We start from the raw sequence: 21,045 nt of genomic DNA on the forward strand, positions 1-21,045 counted from the left end.
AACTAAAGCCTCCGCCTTGCTGGTTTGGGTATAGAGGCTTTGACATTCTAGAGTGCTGTCTAGGGAAACCTGTGTGGGCCCTCTGGAGAGCACATTAGAAAGTCCTTAAAGGAGCAGGAGTGCAAAGGGGCTGAAGGAACTCTCTAGGGTGATGCAAATATTTGATCTTGTTTTGGTTCATATGCCAAAATTCACCACAGAGATAACAACTGTTTTTTTCTCACTTGTAAATTATACCTCAATTATTATTTTTTGTTTTTGTTTTTGTTTTTTGAGACAGGGTTTCTCTGTGTAACTTCCCTGGCCATCCTGGAACTGCTCTAGAGATCAGGTTGGCCTCAAACTCACAGAGATCCACTTATCTCTGTCTTCCAAGTGCTGGGATTAAAGGTTAAAAAAAAATTCCTTACTTAGAAGTTTCATTTCCTCTTAGCCTCAGGGAATAATCAATTTATAAAATACTTTGTCACTTTATTTACTCATGAAGTGCTATAATTAAAAATTAGATGAATTTTTCCAAAAAAGAACAATTAATAAATTTTGCTTATGATAGAATATTATATCACATCAAATGAGATGCCATGAAAATAATGATATAGAGAACACTGATGATCGACTGAAACGACAACATATGAAAAGAAATATGGCATCCCTGGAAAAAAAATCCTAACTAGGTTTTCCTAAATATTGTTTAATTTTGAGATACAGTTAAAGTCTCATCATGTGATGACTTAATAGTTGCTTGAGTACCATGGAAACTAACATTCTCTCCTCTCCATGCCCCTGCACTGGCTTTGTTTCTATCTGTAACAATCTCAACGAAGTGACTTCCTCTGCTACGTTATACCAACCCTTAGGACTCTTACTCCTTAAACTTCATTTTTAATAGAAACAGTGGGCTTTATATGTGCACATTTTTGCTCATTTAAGAAGATCTTATTAATAAAATGAAACAAAAAGGCACCCTGAAGAGAGGGCCATGGCTTTATATTTCCAACATAGAAAAGCTAATCTCTCTGCTAAATTTATACTAATTAAACTCTGCCAGCCTTAGTGTTTTATATCTAGATTCAGCTAAAAAGTTAAGAAGCTCATGGTTTCTAGGTCCACTGTAACCAGCACACCAATTAAAATGGAAGCTGCCATTATGAGTGGGACACTTCAGGGGGATGTCTACCTTCTCTCTAGGTCAGAAAACTAGCATTATCTTTCTCATATTATTTCCCCCAGGAGATTAGGGGAAGAGAGATATATCAGGAACATTTCTGCTGACTTACACCATTTTTATGCTACTTAGCAGTAAGTCAAGCCCTGCTGATACGGTCCCAGGTCCCATGCATGCCTTTCTTTTTCCCACACCTGTTTCCAGAGCTTCCTGCTAAGCGCTAGGCACTGTGTTGAATGAATGCCATATTACATGAGTTTGCTAACTCGGTTCCAGTAACTCTGTGCTGAGCATGGATATCTCCATTTTAGAGGTGAAACTAGCTGCTTCCTTGAGGTCATTCAGCAATCAGTGTCTGAGCAGGGATTTGAACCCAGGCAGTCTAAGTAGAGAGTCCACTGTATAAGCATGTGAAAATTCAATAAATGGGATGACAGTAGATTTTGAACTCTTAGTAGAAAAAAAAAAGAATGTGCAAAGTTCTCCACAGATGAGAATGGATGAAGTGCTACAACCTGCTGCAGAGGTGGGTACTGTTGCTTAGACTCACTGGACCCTGAAAGTCACCTCTGAAAGTCAAGTTGAATTTCTTTCTTGTTCGGGGGCTCGGAGCAGGGGGGGGGGCACGACGACTGGGAGTGTCATTATTTCCTGTTCAAGCAGGGCTAGAGAGGTGGCTCAGTGGTTAAGAGCACTGACTGCTCTTCCACAGGACCCAGGTTCAATTCCCAGCACCTGCATGGTGGTTTACCAATGTCTGTAACTCAGGTTCTTGGGGACCCAACACCTTCAAACACCCTCACACAGACATACATGAAGGCACAACACCACTGTACATAAAAGAGTGAATAATAAAAAAAAAGAATTGCAAGCAACCCTATCATTTACCATGGGGGCAAATAGTTTATTTCTTTTAACTTCAGTACCACAGTTATAGAATGGGAACAATACTCATTATCTGATGGAACTGGGAAAAAGATTTCTGCTGCAGCAAACCCTTAACCTACAAACCTGTTCTTGTGAGGGCTAATGGGGAGGAGATAGGATGCAGGATCTGTAGGGGCCTGGAATACAGTGCATACAAGCATTTGCTTCCTGAATGAATTGGTAGAAACCAGAGCCACCTCCATCATCACAAGTGTTAGGATGAAAGACCACAGGAGAAAAGGAAGCATATTTTATCAACAATAAATTTCTATTATTAGTTACTTTGTATAATTTTGATAATTTGAATAAATGATAGTTGCTTAAAGTATAATCAATCAGTACTTGAAAAGAAATGAAGGGATTTCATATTAAAGTGACTCTTGAAGTATGCCCAAACAAGTGGGAGAGCCTGTGAAAATCTACATTCCACTTAGGGCAGAACAAATTTGGTCATCCGAGGCTTTTACTTGGCTTCTAGACATCTAAATGTAGTGTACTGAGATAAATCAAACAGAGTTAACGTAGTGGCATCTTGTTCTGCCAGTGGACTTGGGGTGGTGGCCACACCTTAGGGTGTGGCTTCAGTGTTTGCTGATGCGACCCCTTATAAGGACGAGGAGGGACTGGCTCATGATCTCTTGGGTTGTGGTCGGAGCATCCTAAAGGGCAGAGGCTGCATTTCCAGGAGCAGGAAGACCTGTCATTGTGTGAGTGCTTCCCAAATAAATACCTGTTAATTCTTTATCTGGGTTTTGTGGATTCCTTTAACCTGCTTTCAAGTTAGACAGGTAATAGTACACTTCAGAACCTCTCTTAGGCCAAGTAAATTCCTAGCCAAATACTGGAGTGCCCTGCAGTACAATATCCCAAGGTTTCAGTGCCTGGCATATTACCAGACACTTCTGCCTATGGTCATTGATCCTTCAATCTCATTTTATGCAATAAGAATGCAACAGTCCCAACATCAGGGTCATTAGAAGTCCTACTGTGATGGCAAGGTTCGTGCTACAGAAACACACCATTCATTCCCTGGACATACTAAAAATGCAGAAACCTTCCTCACAGTGACACCTTGTCATACTTGCGATAGTGTCCTGTATAACTTCATTTCACATTTCATGCCTCATATTATTTACATTAAGAACATTCAAGTAAAATAAGTTTAACTTTCACAGTATGCAAACCTACTTGAATACACTGAATCCATAAGCACTGTGGCATTCACAGATGACACTGTGAGGTTTATGTCACAAGATAATACATAGTCACAAAATGGGGGAGGGTTTGTATTTACCTAAATAAGCTCCACATATTCTAAGGTCCATGTTCTTTTGGTGGCATGTTGTCTAGAGTTCTTTTTTATTTTCATTTATTTATTAATTGAATCTAGAGTCTTTACTTGATGAGTAATAATGGTTTAATGAGTGCAAGAGATTCTTCAACTGAGTGGAAGCACACAGATGGAGAGGAAGACTAGTGAATTTGAGGCAGATTGGCTTCTTTGAAATTACTAACCACTCTCCTTTTGACTTTACAGACTACCAATATTTTGTTCCAGTTACTTGAACCAAGTAAGTTTTATTAATTTGATTTATGGCTTCAGGCATTATCCTGTTGGGAAGCCTTTCTTAGCTAGGGACCCCTGTATCACTGCACACCTCATGGAAATCCACATCCCTCCAGGGATTTCTGTCATCTGTGATCATGCCTATGCTCTTCAGGCCTCCTCTGCCTCATATACTGTCATTGGTTCTGGTATACAAGACAGATTTGAAAAACAATTTCCTGAAGTCTCCAAGCAAAGACCACAAACATGAAAGCTATGAAAAAAGCAGCTTATCACCTGCTGTACCCGCCAAGTCTCCCTCTTCCTATCTCATGGGAGGCAGCAATTCTGTGACCTCCTTCTAGGACTGAATTCAGAGTGCTCCAAAGAGTGCTCTTTAGCTGTGAGTTGATCAGGGCACACAATACTCTTCCCAAGAAATGCATTATGTCACAATGAACAACTCAGAGTCATTAAGATAGTTTTAAAGGAAAAATACTATTCACACTAGGAATTCAGTAGTATCTGAATTTTCTTAAAAAATAAAAATAAACCAAAAAAAAAAAAAAAAAAAAGCCGGGCGTGGTGGCGCATGCCTTTAATCCCAGCACTCGGGAGGCAGAGGCAGGTGGATCTCTGTGAGTTCGAGACCAGCCTGGTCTACAAGAGCTAGTTCCAGGACAGCCTCCAAAGCCACAGAGAAACCCTGTCTTGAAAAAAAAACAAAAAAAAAACCAAAAAAAAAAAACCAAAACAATAAATATAAAAAATAAAAAAGGATCTTTCAGCATGTGAGACCCAAAAGAAAGATGACATTCTGCTACGGGAAATGATGCAATGTGACATGGTCTGAGGCCCTTACCAAACATAAATCTTCCAAGAGCAGAAGGAAGAGCAGCTCAGTGCAGATACAAGAATCCCCCAAGTGTGTGTGAGGTTCTTCCCCCATACTACTACAGCCTGGTTCTGAAGGCGAGCTCATGCACTTACTTTCTGGTTGTAAGGGAGATGACTGTGTAAGCTGTCAACATCGAAAAGAAGGAAAGAGACCTCATAAAGTCAATGCATTTGGGAACCTTATTCTAAACTGTATAATAAAGACAAAGAGAAGTCAAATGAGAGATAGACCCACAGCTAGGAACCAGACTGTCAGTGCTCACATAAGATAGACACACAGCAATTTAAGGCAGCAGAACTGATATGGAAATCAGATTCTGCCAAGGCTGCTTAGATTAAAACCAAACAGGAATACTATAAGCAAATACTAGCATTCATCATAGGGTTCAAAGAAGACTCACAAATTTGTAATATTCAAATGTTTAGGATACAACAAAAATCAACTAGCATGTAAGAAACTAAGAAACTCTTAGCTGTATGTAAAAGCACAGTCAACAGACACTAATAACGAAATGACAGACACTGATATTACTTGACAAAGACTTAAAAAATAAGCACCAGGAAGCAAGGGCAAATATCTTGGAAGACACAGAAAAACAGAAAGAAGGCTTCAGTGTAAATATAAATATAAGTAAAAGCTTTAGAAATAGAAAACACCAAGTTCAAAGCTGAAAAACCATTGATGGGGTCAGTATCAGAATGGCTGCGATAGAGAAAAAGGTCAGTGAGTTTGAAGACAGATCATCAGAAAGTATCAGTTTGAACTAGAAGAAAAGTGAAAAAAAATTAACAGAGCCTAGGGACTTGTGGGAAAATACTAAGTTTAAAATTCAACACCGGAAAGCCGACATGGCAAGGATACCAATTCTCCTAAGATTAATTAATAAACAATGGAATTCAAATAAAACCATAGCAGATTTATTTGCACTTAAGAGAAACTAATTCTAAAATTTACATGGAAAGGCAAAGCAACCAAAGCAACTTAGAAAAGAGAAAAGTTTCAAGACTCCTGTTACCTGATCATGACCTGGTTTCAGAAACTGCTCTGAGAAAGGAAGTGTGGCATTAGGGTTAGCACACATGAATGGGACAGAACCGGAGAGCCTGCACCAAGGGCAGACAGTGCTGCAAGGCACTCAGGAGGGAAAGGCAGTTTGGGAAACGACACTGTAACATCCAGACACTCAGATGAAGAAAATAATGTCCTGAACCTCATACCTCACAAAGCCTCTTACAAAAAATGGGTAATAGATGTAAATGTCAAAGAATAAAACAGTTACTAAAAACTTAGGAGGAAATTCTATGTGAAAGAGGTCTTAAATACAACCACTCAAAGCACAATCCATAAAAAAGTCAGTTAGACACTGTATGAACAATGACACTGCTAATGAAAATACCATAAAAATTCGAAAATTAAAAGCACGAGAGAAAAGTAGCAAATCTGATCTAGCTCATATAGAGAAACAACCTCAGAGAAAATGGGCAATGGCCAGAAGACAAGCCCAGGACATACTGAAAATGACAGCTCCCTTTGAGAACAGCAAGTGAAATAGCTAAAGGGCACTGGGCAGGAGTCGGTACACCTTTGCACATGTTTGTGCTTGCTGCCCCCAAACCCCAGGCCCAGTGGGGAACAATGTGGCATAGACTCAAACACTCCTTTCCTTAGGAAAGATCTGCATGAAGTCAGTAAAAGTATCTGAAAGCCTACTATTGGCCACACATCAGATAAATCACAAATTACATTTTACTAAATACTCTATAAGATCACATGTCATTTTGACTTAATTTGCCTCATTTGTGTATCTTAGAATCAGTAAGATGTGATTAAGGTGGTGATCTATTATGAGAAGTTAGTCAAAAATAAGTAATATGAGAAATGATTAAAAACTATAAATACTACACAATATTTTCAATATCCAACACATTTAATTTGGAAAGTATCATGCTGGGACAACTTGAAATCCAACCTATACCCAGGGAACAAAGCTTCCAGGACCAATGTGTTTGGTTATAACCTTTGGTAAATAGGGACCAGCATGACCACAGAATTAAGAGTCTGAGTCTTGCAGTCTTCCAAGTGTGGTGTGGGAATCCTGTGTCTACAAGGTCAAAGTCATCTGTATGAACTTTGGGGCAGCACATAGATAAGTAGAAATGGGGTTAATTAAGTTAAAAAAAAAGATAGCTAGAAACAAGCCTAAGCTAGGCTGAGCATTCATAATTAATAATAAGTCTTCTTGTCATGATTTGAGGGGGGTGGTCCAAGAAAACCTGCTATATTTATTTGTCATTTTCATTCTCATTCCTTCATGAGTATATAGTGACATCTTAAAATTACATTTATTTGTGTGTCTGTGTCAATGTATGTGTTGCCTGCCCCATGCAGGTAGAGGTCAGAGGACATGTTACAGGAGTAGGTTCTCGTACCACGTGGGTCTCTGTGACCAAACCCAAGTTGTAAGGCTCAGTGGCAAGCACCTTTCTTTGCCTGCTGAGATCTTTCACAGACTACATGATGTGAAAGACCACAACATTATAAAGTGTCCATGAGAGTCTACCTGCTCCTAACATGCTAGACTTTAGAGATTTGAAAAGAGCAAGGCAATGCCATTCCTCATGAATTTGTTAGGTTTTGCAGTTATAATTAGAACCACAACAATGACCAGGATAGCATAATACCCCTCAGGATACAAAAGTGACACTCATATCTTGGCAGTCACCAACAGCTTCCTAATGGGACTTAAGGTGTCTTCAACAGGAGGGAAATCATGCTTGGTACTGGAAACCTAGCCAATTATCCGTGGTGAATGACTTCATGGATCTTAAAGGAGAATTTTCACCGCTTTACTAAAATACCACAATTCCTAACTGCACACTATATACTTTCCTTATACAGATAGAGAAGTATAGCTCTCACTCCTCATCAGAGAAGCTCCTCTTTACAATAGAAATACACACACACATACACAAAATATGTGTACATATGTGTGTGTATGTATATATGTATATCCATACATAAAAATATGTGTATATGTGTGTGTATATATGTATGTACACACACACACACACACACACACACACACACACACACATACACACACACACACACTTGTGCACATGCCCTTGCATGCATATACATACCCACACACAACTGCTCAGATGCAGAGAACAACTGATCATGGGGGGCCAGGCCCAGTGGATACATTTACAACATAACTCTTGTACATAACGCTCAGGGAACGTTGTGAAAGGGGCTAGAAAGATTGTAAGGACCAGACCAGAATCTGCAATGATACTGTATCTCCTAGAAATGAAACAGAAGCTTCACCCATGATTCCTCAACAATACGGCTGCCTAAACAAGACTTGAACAATGACAATCCCAATAGCCATGCTAATGGGGAAGGGGATTTCTTATGGGGTGGGGGCACCTCTAGACAAAAAACTACAGGCTACTAAGGAATGCTGAAAAAAGGAGACATAGTCTTTCCCAAAGGTGATCCCCTAATTGGTTATCCAATACTAAGTGGTCAGCCTGAAATTATATACAAACAACACTAAAGGTACTCAGTAGGTTGTATTTACATTAATAATAACAAAGAAAAAAAGGCCATGAACTGGAGGGGGAGTGAGAGTGAGGGAACACAGGAAGAGCTGGAGGGAGAAAAGGAAGGGCAGAAATGGTAAAATTGTATTTTAATAAAAAAATCTGCTGTTTATGTTAACATATAATGGTTTTAAATAATTACTTTAAAGATATTTAAGCCTTTTTAGTTTTAATTTCTAATAAGGCAAACACTGGTAGTAATACTCCATATAAACAAAGTTCTCAGGCTTGTCAATAATTTTTAAAGATCTCAAGGGTCCTGAGACCAAAAATTAGAGACCTATTGCCAAGCTAACACTAAAGGTTGACAAGAGCCTCCTACATGGCTAACCTGGGTTCTCATTACTTTGATCTTGTGTTTGGGTCTACCAAATTGTTACTCAGGCCTGACAATGTCCTGGTGTATAGAATGAAGGCTACTATTAAAACATTTACTTATTGTCACTCCATGGATGAACTACCCACAAATAACAGAATATAGTGAATATAAAATAATATGCTTAGAGCTTTAGAGGTATAAGCAACAAGATGATGTTATATTTAAAAATGGCATGTTATGATACGATCTGACCAGGTGGGTCTAAAAGTCAATAATCATTTTTTAAAAACATTTGCCTTATTAAAAATTCACTGTTTTGGATACTCAGACAACTGGTATTCATTACTTCTGTACTGCTAACTCCAGAGGAAGGCTTTAAAATTTCTTCAAGTCAAATCTTGGCTCACAAAATTCCAATCTGTAGCGGAAACAAACTACAACTGAGGGATAAAACTGATTTTTAATGCCAGCCAAGGTGTGGCAATAAAGTAGAGGGGAAGAAATGCAGGCCCTGAAGTCCTATTAGAGAGGGCTGTTATAGAAGGCTAGTTTTCAGAATCAAGATTAAATATGTAGGGATGAGGCTCTTGAGAAGAGCAGCTATTCTGAAACTTGCACAGTCTTATTAAAAACAGAGCAAACCAGACCATATGTGCATTTCATTTTTACAAAAGCAAAGCATTTCTTTTAAAATGCTATTCTCTTTCACTAAGGCTAGCAGAGAACCTTAATTAATTCTGGAGATGTTAACTGCCCTAAAGGCAAATCTGAAGTGATGTTTACTTGTGAGTATAAATGGAATGACATTTGGGGAGGGACAAAATGAAAATATTTAGCGGAGGCCTAATATGTACCCTCACTGACTAAGCAATTCCAGTCTTAGCAACTGAGAAAACGGGCAATGAAATAGAAGAAAATATCTTGTAGCATTGTTCATAATACCAAAAATTGAAAACTGGAAAGAGGCTACATATACAGCAGTATGTTAAAGTAAGCCTGTTCTTAACCACGTGACAAAATATCACAAGATAAAATGGAGTCCCTATGTATTTCTGAAGAAATCAGATTGATATTGTAGATGATTTTTACTTACTTTTTTGAAAGTTATATCGCTTGCTTTTCTGTAGTAAATATTTCTACTTTTGTAATAATCATTAAAGTATTGATTTGATGTAATCAGGCAATGTTAGGGTATTTGAATTCTTATAACATGGAAGGCTGTATATACTAAGGAGGAAAGTGGTATAGGAATGAGATGAAGAGAAAAAAGAAGGGAGTGGACCACCATATTAGTTATCACTTTATCACGTGAATTTGCTGTACAGTTTTAAGATTATCTCAGCTTAGCAACCTGGGAAGAGATTTTCAAGAGAACCTGAAAGTACACAGTGAAGTACCTCTAGGATTTCAGACGGCTCTCACAGATTTTATTTTTGTGGAAGAAGCAGGTGGCTTTAAAAAAAAAAAGAACCCAAATGTCTCTTCACTGTCCTTTTAGCAACAGCTAGCTTCTCTGTAACCTTATTTGGAGCTAATCAAGCTTTAGCTAAGCAAACTCAAACTGGCATATTGACTTCATCCACACGGTCATATGAGTCCTCTGGCTGATGCCTCCTGCCATGTGTCTAAATCATTTTATGAAATCCATGCTTGAAGAAGAGTCCTACGGCAGCATGAATTTGATGTGGGACTAAGAAATAAAGTACCACAGAGGCCACTCCACCTGCTACACTTGAATCTGGTGCCATCACTGCCACCAAAAACTGGCAGTGGATGTCTGGACAAAGGAAAAATTCTAGTAATTGTGAATGAGAAATTTCTATCATGCACTTGAGCTTCGTCTACCAATAACACATTTTAAGTGCCTTGCTAGACACTGAAACCTGGTAATAATTATCAAACACCATATACAGTTTACAATAGAATCATATTTCTTTTCTTTCTTTCTCCCCATCCTGCTGTTTTTTTTTTTTTCATGAAAAATAGAATGCTGCTGAATGGTACCCAAATGCCTGTTGTATACCATGCCAACACAGCAGCTCAGCCAAAAATGTGAATAGAATGGCTTGCCAAGTAAAAGAAAACATAACAAATTGGTAATGGTTTCTATCTTGACAGAAACTGAAAATGATCCCTCAATGTGTGGCCACTCATGTGGACACATAAAAATGTCTTAGAAGCAATCATTTTACTTCAGATAACAGACCCTGACAGTGCCATAGAGCATACTGGCTGACTTTCACGTCTGAAAAAACGGCAACCATAATCTACAAAACAGTCTGGGAACCATGTAATTTATGCATAACACACATGCACATGCCATGCACTCATAACATTTGCTATAACTTATTTTGAATATGAAATCCCTTTCCTGGGTAGAATTCAGGTTCATGAGAGAGAATCTAAATCATCATCGACCCAGGAAGCTGAGCTGGCCACTCTGTGAACAGAAGTGATGTAGTTCTTATAAAGCTACAAAATTCTGTGGTCTGCAGTGCATGAGGACACTGTGTGTTCTAGAGGGTTCTGAAGAGTGCCTGTATTACTAGAGATATTCTTGTTAAGAGGTTGCATTAAGCAAACACCAATAATACCCTGGAGTTACATGGCATACAGATTTGATTTTCTCTTAGAAGGTGACAAGTGGAAGGAAAAACAAATCCCCAAGGCTGGCTGATGACTGCTCTATTTCCCTTCCTTCACCCCATTTTTTTCCTCAGATGGAGAATAAGCCAACATCAAAACCACTGATTTCCCCCACCCCCAATTTAAGAGAATTTTCTTACTTAACTTTCTAATGAGGAGATTAGATAAAACATTGATTATATGGCCAAATCCTTTAAAAAATAAAATTGAGCCTTATGAAAGCACATAATTGGTATCTGAAGATAAAGAGGGATTCAGGACTAGGAAATATGGACTCAAAGGACTCCGAAGAACCTTAGGAAGTTAACTCATCTTGCCAAGTTGAAGGTAAATCTGAATCCTGTGGGTTATGGGTTTTGAATGAAACTTCTGGGGTTTGAATTTGATGGTGACTTTCTTGCTCAATAAAAAAGTGCTTACATGGCTAATACAAAGGTTAGGAAAACTCAGTGGGCACCGAGCTGCTCTTACAAAATGCCCATCTTGATGAGTTAAGTGTAGATGAATCAGAAACACATGGGTCACATTTCCTTAGAAAATGCACAGATTCATGTGTGTGTGTGAGTGTGTGTGTGTGTGTGTGTGTGTGTGTGTGTGTGTGTGTGTGTGTTAGCTGATCCCCAAATAAATATTTGAAAGATATTTTGAGACACTGAAAGAATTCAAAATAAAAGTTACATAAAAACAGAATGTTCTTCTACGCAGTGTGCACTTGTCTCTATGGGTCATCAGCACTCATGAAGCCTTTGGCACAGAACTACAGTTTCTGCCATCAAGTAACGTTGAATTTGGGTAGAAACACTATATGTACTACAAACTGGTTACAAGAGATCAAGGGTTTTATAAAGATTGGCATCATAGCCCAGATCCTACGGAAACTATAAATTAATGAAGACATATACAGATATTTTTCAGGGTCCTGGAGTAGGGAGGCCTCATTCCATTCAAGCCATTCTCATGTAACCCTATTGGCTAATGTCACATTCAGTTGCAAAGTCTTACTTGTTTAAATGTTTTCTTAGTAAGTGTTTTTATGTCTTTTTAAATGTGTGTCCAGCCTCTTTCCTCCACCCACTAGGTTTGTAAGTGAGCCACAAATCTTGCTGACTGCTTTCTTGGAGGATGGGAGTGTTGAACAGTTTTGAAATAGGGGAGATACTGTTGGCAGGGAGCATGGGGCCATGATTCTGGGTTGGGGTAATGGCACACATGACAGTTCAGAGGCTCCAGAGGGTGAGTCACACGTGTGGGGGGTACTACAATGGTTGGCCTGTTTCAAATGTGCCTGAGCCAGAATATTGTGGGAGGCGGAGGCAGTTAGGTGTGGGGAGGCCTAATATACTGCATGTGAAGTCAACTTGAGGACAGGGGTGTGATAAGGGAAAATGAGGTTTGACTGTTTTTGGTTTTTACTTATACCTTCTTCCCCAGAATAAGACCAAGTTCTAAGCACATGATACATACACATCTTTTCTTTAAAAGTTAAAAAGTATCTAAAGAAAATTAATCATGCACGTGTTCCTAGGATCCTAGATAAACTTGAATAGGAAGTTGGTAGGGAATATACCTAAAATAGATGACTGAATTCTAAAATACTTGTGTGAAAGTATATAAACATATTGATTTCCTATCTTTTAAGTTTGTTTCCTAGCTGTTGTTTGAATTTTAAGAAAAACAATCTTACCTTTTTTTTTTAAAAAAAAAAAACAATTTTAGAAATTACTTAGGCATCAAATTTTTTTATCCATTTTTTTCCTAGCTCACATAATAAAGAGAATGACTGGTGAGTTTATTGATTTCACTTCATAACTGAAAGGAAGTAAAAGGGTGAGGAGGCCCTACAGTGCTGAGGGTAAAGTTTAGAAAGGATGCTGTAGTAGGAATGTCCCAGTGTCTTTACTCTGAGCCTCTGGTTCATGGTCAATACAAAGAAATCCAAGTCCTTACCATCCTTCATCATCTTCCACCTCTGCTTCAGGAACAGTGCTCTCAGGTGTTTCAGTAATTGCTTGAGTGAGCTTCGATTTAAACTGGCTCAGCAGTGCAAGGGTCTGAAATGACAATGAGATGCTAAGCTGTTGATAAAGGTCATCCGAAGAGAGACACTTGGAAAAAAAGAAAATATCCTACTTGGATGTAAGACACAGGTAAATTTTTTTGTTTTGTTTTTGTTTTTAAATCAATAAAACTGCTTTCAGGCTATAGAGGTAGCATTAGTAAACTCCCACACTGTCCTGTCTGGATCTGCACTGGCATCTTTCTTTAGAGACATTTCAGTATTTTCTAGTCCAAGACTTAAAGTTGCTTATACATCAGATACTCTCACTGTAAAACACATGCTCATTGACAAGTTTTTAGAGCTTTCCAAACAGAAGCACAAGTCACCAGCATATACTGAATCAAACAAGACGTGAAAACATCCACACTGGGAAAGTAGAATGGATGAACCCATCAATTGGTGGACTATGGATAAAGTGAAATAACATTTTAAGAAAACTCTTGACATATCTTAGATTCTACTGAGTACATTCCCTCTAATTCAGCAATTCTGACCTGGGAACATACTTTAAAAAAAAAATCTGAGGTCAGAAAATGACTGGACAGTACTATTCATCAACACAGAATGTGAATGCTAACATGTTAAAAGTCTATCAACAGAAATTCAATAAATTTGGTAAAAAGCAACAGTTATGCCATTGTATGGGTGTCGGAAATGATAGAAATGAGCATTGCATCCCACTGGAAATTACTTAGAGAAAGAGGCTACGAGGATCTGAATAGGCATTTTTGTTGTTGTTGCTGTTGTTTTGTTCTTTAAGAAAAAGAGCATAAAAAAAAAGAAAAAGAAAGAAGAAAAAGAGCATTACATTGAATTCTTAGTTTTCTCCTAGCCTTGTGGGCAAGAAGCTACAAATGTCTACACACTTCTGCAATCACATCTTCTCCTGGTTACAGCTGCTAGTCTTCTGGAACTTGAGCAGAAAACATGGGCTAGGGATGAAAGTTTTCTACTTAGGTTTAAAGAGTGCCTCCTCATGAGGAGCAGGGATAGAACACAACCAGCCTGAAAAAATCAAGGCTTAAAAACAAGTTGATATTTTAATCCAACCCTAAATTCTTCATCCTTCAAGGGGCACGTGAATGTTGGTCCAACATGTAAGTGACAGGAATAGGAGGCAGGAGAGGCACTTAAGCTCCATAATCAATCTTGAGATCATTAAGATTATAGTTCAAGGAAAAAGTAAGTAGTAATTATAGTCTAGTTTGAGTTCAATAAAGAAACACAGCAGCTATTGCTAAAAAGGGTAGTGAAAAGTATATTACTTTATTAAATACTCAATTCCCACAGGGGCAAGAATGAAAAATAGACACATTACCATGGTTGCTATTTCAACAAAATGTCATCACAGGCAACGTGAGGGCCACCTGTGTTAGGACTTAGACATTTTTATCTGCTTTTAGAGTAGATATTCTAGAATTAAGATCTTCAAAAAAAAATTAACATTCTTTATTTTTAATTTAAATCTGATTCCATAAAACAAAACAAAACAAAACACTCTATTGACTACAACTTTATCATGTTTAACTTATAGTAAGAAAAAAAATTACTGCGAGATTTGGGGGAAACAGAGAAACAAAATAGAAATAACTACTATTTCATCACTCAGAACAGCCAGTGTTAATAGTTTTGGTAAATGCATTTAAGAGTGTGTGCATACATGCTTGTTTATGTTTTATTCATGAATATCTTGGTATATGTATCTCCATATCTAACTAATTTGAATCTTAAAAGTAAGCCATATGAATTTTTAAAGGTGATCATTTGTATAATTGGAAATGTATACATAATTTTAAAGACTTATTTTTATTTTTAGTTATGTGTATATCTGTGTACTCACACAGTGTATGTCATTTGTATGTGGGTACCCACAGAGAACAGAAGCATTGGGTCTCCTTGAATCTGGCATCAAAAGCAGTTGAGAGCCACTCAACATGGGTTCTGAACTTGGGCCTTCTGCAAGAGCAATATGTGCTCTTAAGAGGCTGGGTCAACTCTTCAGCCTGGAAATATATGCTTTAAGGAAATAAAGAACAATAAAAACAAAGAACAAGAATTTCTTAGTGGAATGAAAATGTAAAATTTCCTAGAGAATTATGCTAGATGTGGATCTTTCCCCTTGAGTTAGAGTGGAAATGCTGCTCCTTTTTGGGGCCAATTATGCTAGTGACATTTGCTTAAAACCATTAAAAGCAAACTAAAATCTCCTTGCTCATTCTGAGCTTCTCCTTCATTTAAGATCATCAGATTTTGTCTAGGTACAACCTAAAGTAAGAGACACAGGTCAGAAGATATGACACTACATTTATGAGGCACATTGTAGGTGATGGCAGCACCCACAATGGAGGCATTTCTGGTTGGCATTTGCTGGGGGAATGACTCAGTATGCAGGCTTCTGTTAAAGGAACATCTACAACCAAGAGTCTTCTACTGGACTGTTGTGCTTCAGTCTACTTTTCACTGTTCCATGGCTGGGAGAGATGGTCCCAGGGTACAAATGATATCATGTTATTTCCTGCAAGGAACCTAGCAATGGTTCCTTACTGTGTAGAATGAATCTAAATCCTTACTATGGCTTAAATAGGAGCAGACTCCTGCTTACTCTTCTATGTCAGTTTTGTCTTCTGGTTGGGTTAGCTATCTTTAGCATTCCTTAGCATCTTCCCTTTTTGAACAAGGGTGAAGACTTCCCACACAGACTCCTCCTCCTGCCTCACCACACACTGCTCTGCTTCACCTGGGTATCTGCGGCTTCATCTGTAAACTCAGGAAGATTGCTTTCTCAGAGAGACCTTCCGAGGTTCTTTGGACATGTGTAGATCCTACAGTTAACGTTTATATAGTTCCCTAGGACCCATGCTTTCCACAATGCTCACAGCTTTCTGTTGGTAGTACTCACTTAATGGACTCTTTCCCTGGATAGTTCAGAGAAGTCAGGGAGCTACCTTCTTGTTGACCACTAAAAACAGAGATTAGGTTCTTAAATATTTATTTATTTATTTAGAGACAGGGTTTCCCCTTATAGCTTTGGAGGCTGCCCTGGAACTTGATCTGTAGACCAGGTTGACCTTGAACTCACAGAGATCCCCCTGCCTCTGCCTCCTGAGTACTGGGATTAAATGCCCGCGCCACCACTGTCCATCCAGGTTAGGTCCTTAATAGTTATTTGCTTTCAGGTTGAGGGTGGTGTGAGTAACTACTACAAATATAGTGGTTATGCAGAAACTTTGAGACTCCACAAGAACAAGTTAAGAATGCACTTTTTCTTAATTTCATTCCGTGTGCCATTTCTTTTGAAAACAGAATATGTTAGTACTCTTTAATTAAAATCTCCTACACCAGGTTTCTTGTTGAACCTCCCTATCATTATTTCCATGTTAAATATCAGGATCATGGGCATTTCTTACCAGTAACTAAATGTCATTTATAACACAGTTTCTGATTAGATTAACTTAACCAAATTGGCTTCAAGTTTTAATACACTTTTATTTTGTCTATTTATATCTCTAAAATAGTATATGCTCATACATGCAAGGTAACACCAAAACTCTATTTCCGACCACTCCCCTTAAGATTTTTAAATTTCATGTGTAGGAGTATATGCACTATGTGCATGCTTGGTGCCAGAGGGGGACAGAAGAGGGTGCTGCATCCCGTGGAACTGGAGTTACAGACAACTGGAGTTATGAATGGCTGTGAACCACCATGCAGGTGCTAGAAGCTAAACCCTGTTCCTCTGCAACAGCAGCAAGTGCTCTTAACCAATGAGATACTCCAGCTCCAGCCTCACATCTTCTCAACATAATGGGCAGTGGAAAGAATTGTTTTATCAATTGCCTATACCACCTGGCCAGCTGGCCAGTATATTCTACCTCTTCTTGTCTTCTAACTCTTTCATATCACTACTTTAAAACATTGAGAAATTTTCTTGCAACGAACAGGGAAATCAGTAGAAATCAATTTACAGACCAAACCCTGTAATCTTAGGCAGGATGCTATTTCATGTTCAGCACGTGATACACCGAGCCAGAAGAGGTCTTTACACTGTCTATCTACAGCCTTTGCTGCTTCATGTATCACAGGAGGCAATACTCATTGCATTTCTGAAAACTTGGGGCTTTATGAAGCTCTTGTACTTGACATGAATGGACCAGTTGAAATTTCGAAGTTTCAAGGGTATTTTGCATAAATATCTGAGAATAACTTTAAAATCTGGATCCCTATGAGTGGCCCAGTTTATTGCATTCTATCATGTATATGTTTTCTTCATTGCTTTCCTGGACACATGAATATATTATAGCAACACTGCAAAAGAATAAAATTAAGTATGGACTTTGGTTTTGCAGTTACCTGATCTTCCCGAGACGTTCCCTTCTTAGGCTGTTGCTTCCTCAAAGCTTCATACTTTTGCTTTTCTCGCCTGTATTCTGCCACAGCGCCATCTGGGGCAGCCTCTTCCTCTGCAAAACAGGAGCACATACTCAGTGTGGCAGCACAAAAAAGGCCTGTGGGTCATGTAAACACTCAGCTCTCCAAATAGGGAGCTCAAATTAGGGTGTGTTTTTTTCTATTAATTAAAACAAAACCAAAGAAGAAGAGGAGGAAGAGGAGGAGAAGGAGGAGGAGGAGGAGGAGGAAGAGGAGGAGGAGACGGAGGAGGAAGAGGAGGAAGAGGAGGAGGAGGAGACGGAGGAGGAAGAGGAGGAAGAGGAGGAGGAGGAGGAGGAAGAGGAGGAAGTGGAGGAGGAAGAGGAAGAGGAGGAGGAGGAAGAGGAGGAGGAGGAGGAGGAGGAGGAGGAGGAGGAGGAGGAAGAAGAAGAAGAAGAAGAAGAAGAAGAAGAAGAAGAAGAAGAAGAAGAAGAAGAAACAATCCAATCTGATCCATCAAAATCTATTATTTTTCCCAACTACAAAGTGAACAGCAGTAAACTGTTAGATTTTGCAGTTTTTTTCCTACACTATACTGTTTTGGTTTTCTTTTATGTACTCATTTAAGTCAGAATTTAGACCACAAATCTACATCATCCAGCACTTGATGAACAACAAACAACATCTACTAATAGTGTCAGAGATATACATGCTTAGTAACCACTTGTGAGGAAGAGATCGCTATGTTTGACACATAGAAAAAGATATTTTCATAGTAGATTTTAAAAGGTTACTTCCACATTTTTCCTTGAATTACATTTTTGATTCTCAGTCTTCTTATTATATCCTAACAGCTGCACTTGCACCATCTTGGAATCTAGCACCTTGACATGGCTTTAATATCCTTATATGAGGCAGTCAATGCTTTCACTCCCCCCACCTAACCCCCTTTTCCCGCCACGGAGCTGGGGCACTAATACAGGGCTTCATACCTGCTCAGCACATGCTCTTCTAATGAGCTACACACATGCCCACCCTAATGTATTCCTTCCTAGCTGTGTCTCTCACTTCTTTGTCCTGTTCACCTCAAGAGTGTTTTCCTTGTTTTCCATTCTTCTTGAAACTCACCCAACTCTCTTGATTCCCTTTTGTCGTTTTTTTTTTTTTTCTTTCAGGAATACTAAGATCATACTATCACTCCATTCCCCAATTAATTTCCCAGCCTAATTCCTGTTCACCCTGTAGGTCTCAGTTTGGCTGGCACTTGGTCCAGGCACCCTTTCTGGTTGCAGCCATAAAGGCTGGTATGGATGTTCCTCTGAGCTTCTGGACCTCCCCATAACACTTATTACACTTTATGGCAACTGTTTACTCCTCCTACTAGGGGGCATTAAAATTCTTGAGGAAAAGTCACATTTCTCCATCACTTTGAGCAGAGTCTGGCAAGTGATACATGTTGATAACTAATAAAATAAGTGAAGGAAGGGGAAAATGAACAGGTATTAGGTCAGTTTGATCCCCAGACTTACACTGCTGCAGCAGAACTATCCTGGCATCTAGGATCTTCTGCTCTGTCACGTTAGGGAGTCAGTTATATTCATTTTCTGCAATTTTCCTATAGCAGAATTTGTTACAATTCTAATGATAATGAATATCCTCAGAACTAGATAGCATTAAACATGAAAGAAAGGTTCTAAGATTTTTCAGACACAAGAGACTAAAAGCCTTTACTTATGGTGAGAACAACAACAAAAAACAGGAATGCTGAGAGACATGTTGAGCTACCATTGCCACAGCTAAGGCAAGTTAATATTCAGCCACACTTGTTTTAATGACTAACATTAACTAATGCATTCGTTTGTGAATGATTTCCATTAGCAAGGTCAGTGTCTTGATTTCACTTTTAAGAGTGTTTTCAAAGTAGACTTTAAAAACATTGAAATAAAGAAGGTCTTACCCTGTAGCCTAGGCTGCCCTCAAATGTTAAGATCCTCCTGTTTCAGCTTCTTCTGAGGATACACTTACAGAGGCTTGCTACCATGCCCAGCTACAGTAAATACATTGTGCAACAAGGAAGCCTTATAAATCAAAATTTAAAAGCTAGCAATAGATAAATTTAGGCATATAATAAAGCATGGAAATTCTATAGCTGTGCTGGCTAGAGTAAAAACCTTCAAATAATTTAGAGAATAGTATTAACCCAATCTTGGAATCCAATAATAACAAAAGTTTTAAAGAAGCAAAAGTGAGTCTCATGAATTTTAGGATCTCTTTGATGCATTTTTTTTGGCAATAGTAAGTCAAATTAAAACAACAGAAATTTATATCTCTAATCAATAGGTTGTAGAATCACTTTCTAGCACTTTGTGTACTTATCACCCTGTAACGACATCTATTCTTGGGAAAGCTCCAATTCAACTGTTTTCAATAGACACACTGAAACTACACAGAATTCTAGACTACCACCTATCCCCCAATCGCTAAGGCATCTGGCATCCAACACAGTCCTGGACTGTAATCTTATCTCGACTACAGCTTTTGGCTTCTGAAAAAGGGAAACTGTAAAAACTAGACTTTAAACTCTCTACTCACAAGTAATAGCATTTTGACTTCAAATATAACTGATTGGATTTTGTTATGAGAAGTAAGAACGTGAATGTTTGGAACCTTGGGGGTTAAATAGGTAAATCACAGGCTGTAACCTAACACAGCTGTGAATTCTCTCCATCCCTTAGACTGTTCTCGAAGGATCCACAGATTCTTTGGTGGCACAGAAGTTGCATTTTTTTTTGGGGGGGGGGGAGCAGGTTTCGAGACAGGGTTTCTCTGTGCAGCTTTGGAGCCTGTCCTGGAACTAGCCCTTGAAGACCAGGGTGGTCTCAAACTCACAGAGATCCTCCTGCCTCTGCCTCCCAAGTGCTGTGATTAAAGGTGTGTGGCACCTCTGCTCCACCCAGAAGTAACTGCCTTTGGGCTTGAATATTTGAATGCATTCTGGAGGTTCTTAGTGCTCAATTGTGTTTATTGGTCATTTACTCCAATTTAATTTGTATTTGTAATGATATGTTCAATATACTCAACAGAGGTAAGGAAATGTCCCCATTGCTTACTATTTATGGTAGAGCAGTAAGATCTGAGAACGCAGGTGCATTCCCTGAGTTTGGGATTAGGGCAAGGCAGATAGGTGGGCCCTGCAGATTTTTTGAAAGGTGGTCTCACTAATCTGCTTATGTCCAGGACATACAATTTTAGCAGCGAAATGTGCTGCACTCTGGCTCTGTCTGATTTTATCTTGTGATAGTTTTCTCAAAGTTATAAAATAAAGACAGATGTGCTTTACAATCCTTATGAAGGACAGTTTGATTCTGCTTTGTGTTTATATACCTGCATTATGTCTGTGTACCACTGTGTGGCTCACACTCATGGAGGCCAGAAGAGGGCATCAGATCCCCTGGAACTAGAGTTATAGACAGTTTCAGCAGCCGCGTGGGTGTGTTAATCCTTTGGAA

At 38.8% G+C, this 21,045-nt stretch overlaps 1 protein-coding gene across 1 annotated transcript in view; it reads right to left on the minus strand.

The window, feature by feature from the left end:
• The window catches only part of Cwc27 (CWC27 spliceosome associated cyclophilin), a 180,863-nt gene that overhangs the window by 15,111 nt on the left and 144,707 nt on the right, over positions 1–21,045 (minus strand). The window contains exons 12-13 of the mRNA XM_027401531.2: positions 17,519–17,628; positions 13,057–13,160 (exon numbers count right to left, since the gene is read on the minus strand). Coding sequence (XP_027257332.1) covers positions 13,057–13,160; positions 17,519–17,628 — 214 coding nt within the window. The remainder of the gene's footprint in view (positions 1–13,056; positions 13,161–17,518; positions 17,629–21,045) is intronic.

This window comes from Cricetulus griseus, chromosome 2, assembly GCF_003668045.3.
Source record: "Cricetulus griseus strain 17A/GY chromosome 2, alternate assembly CriGri-PICRH-1.0, whole genome shotgun sequence".
Taxonomy (NCBI): Eukaryota; Metazoa; Chordata; class Mammalia; order Rodentia; family Cricetidae; genus Cricetulus; species Cricetulus griseus.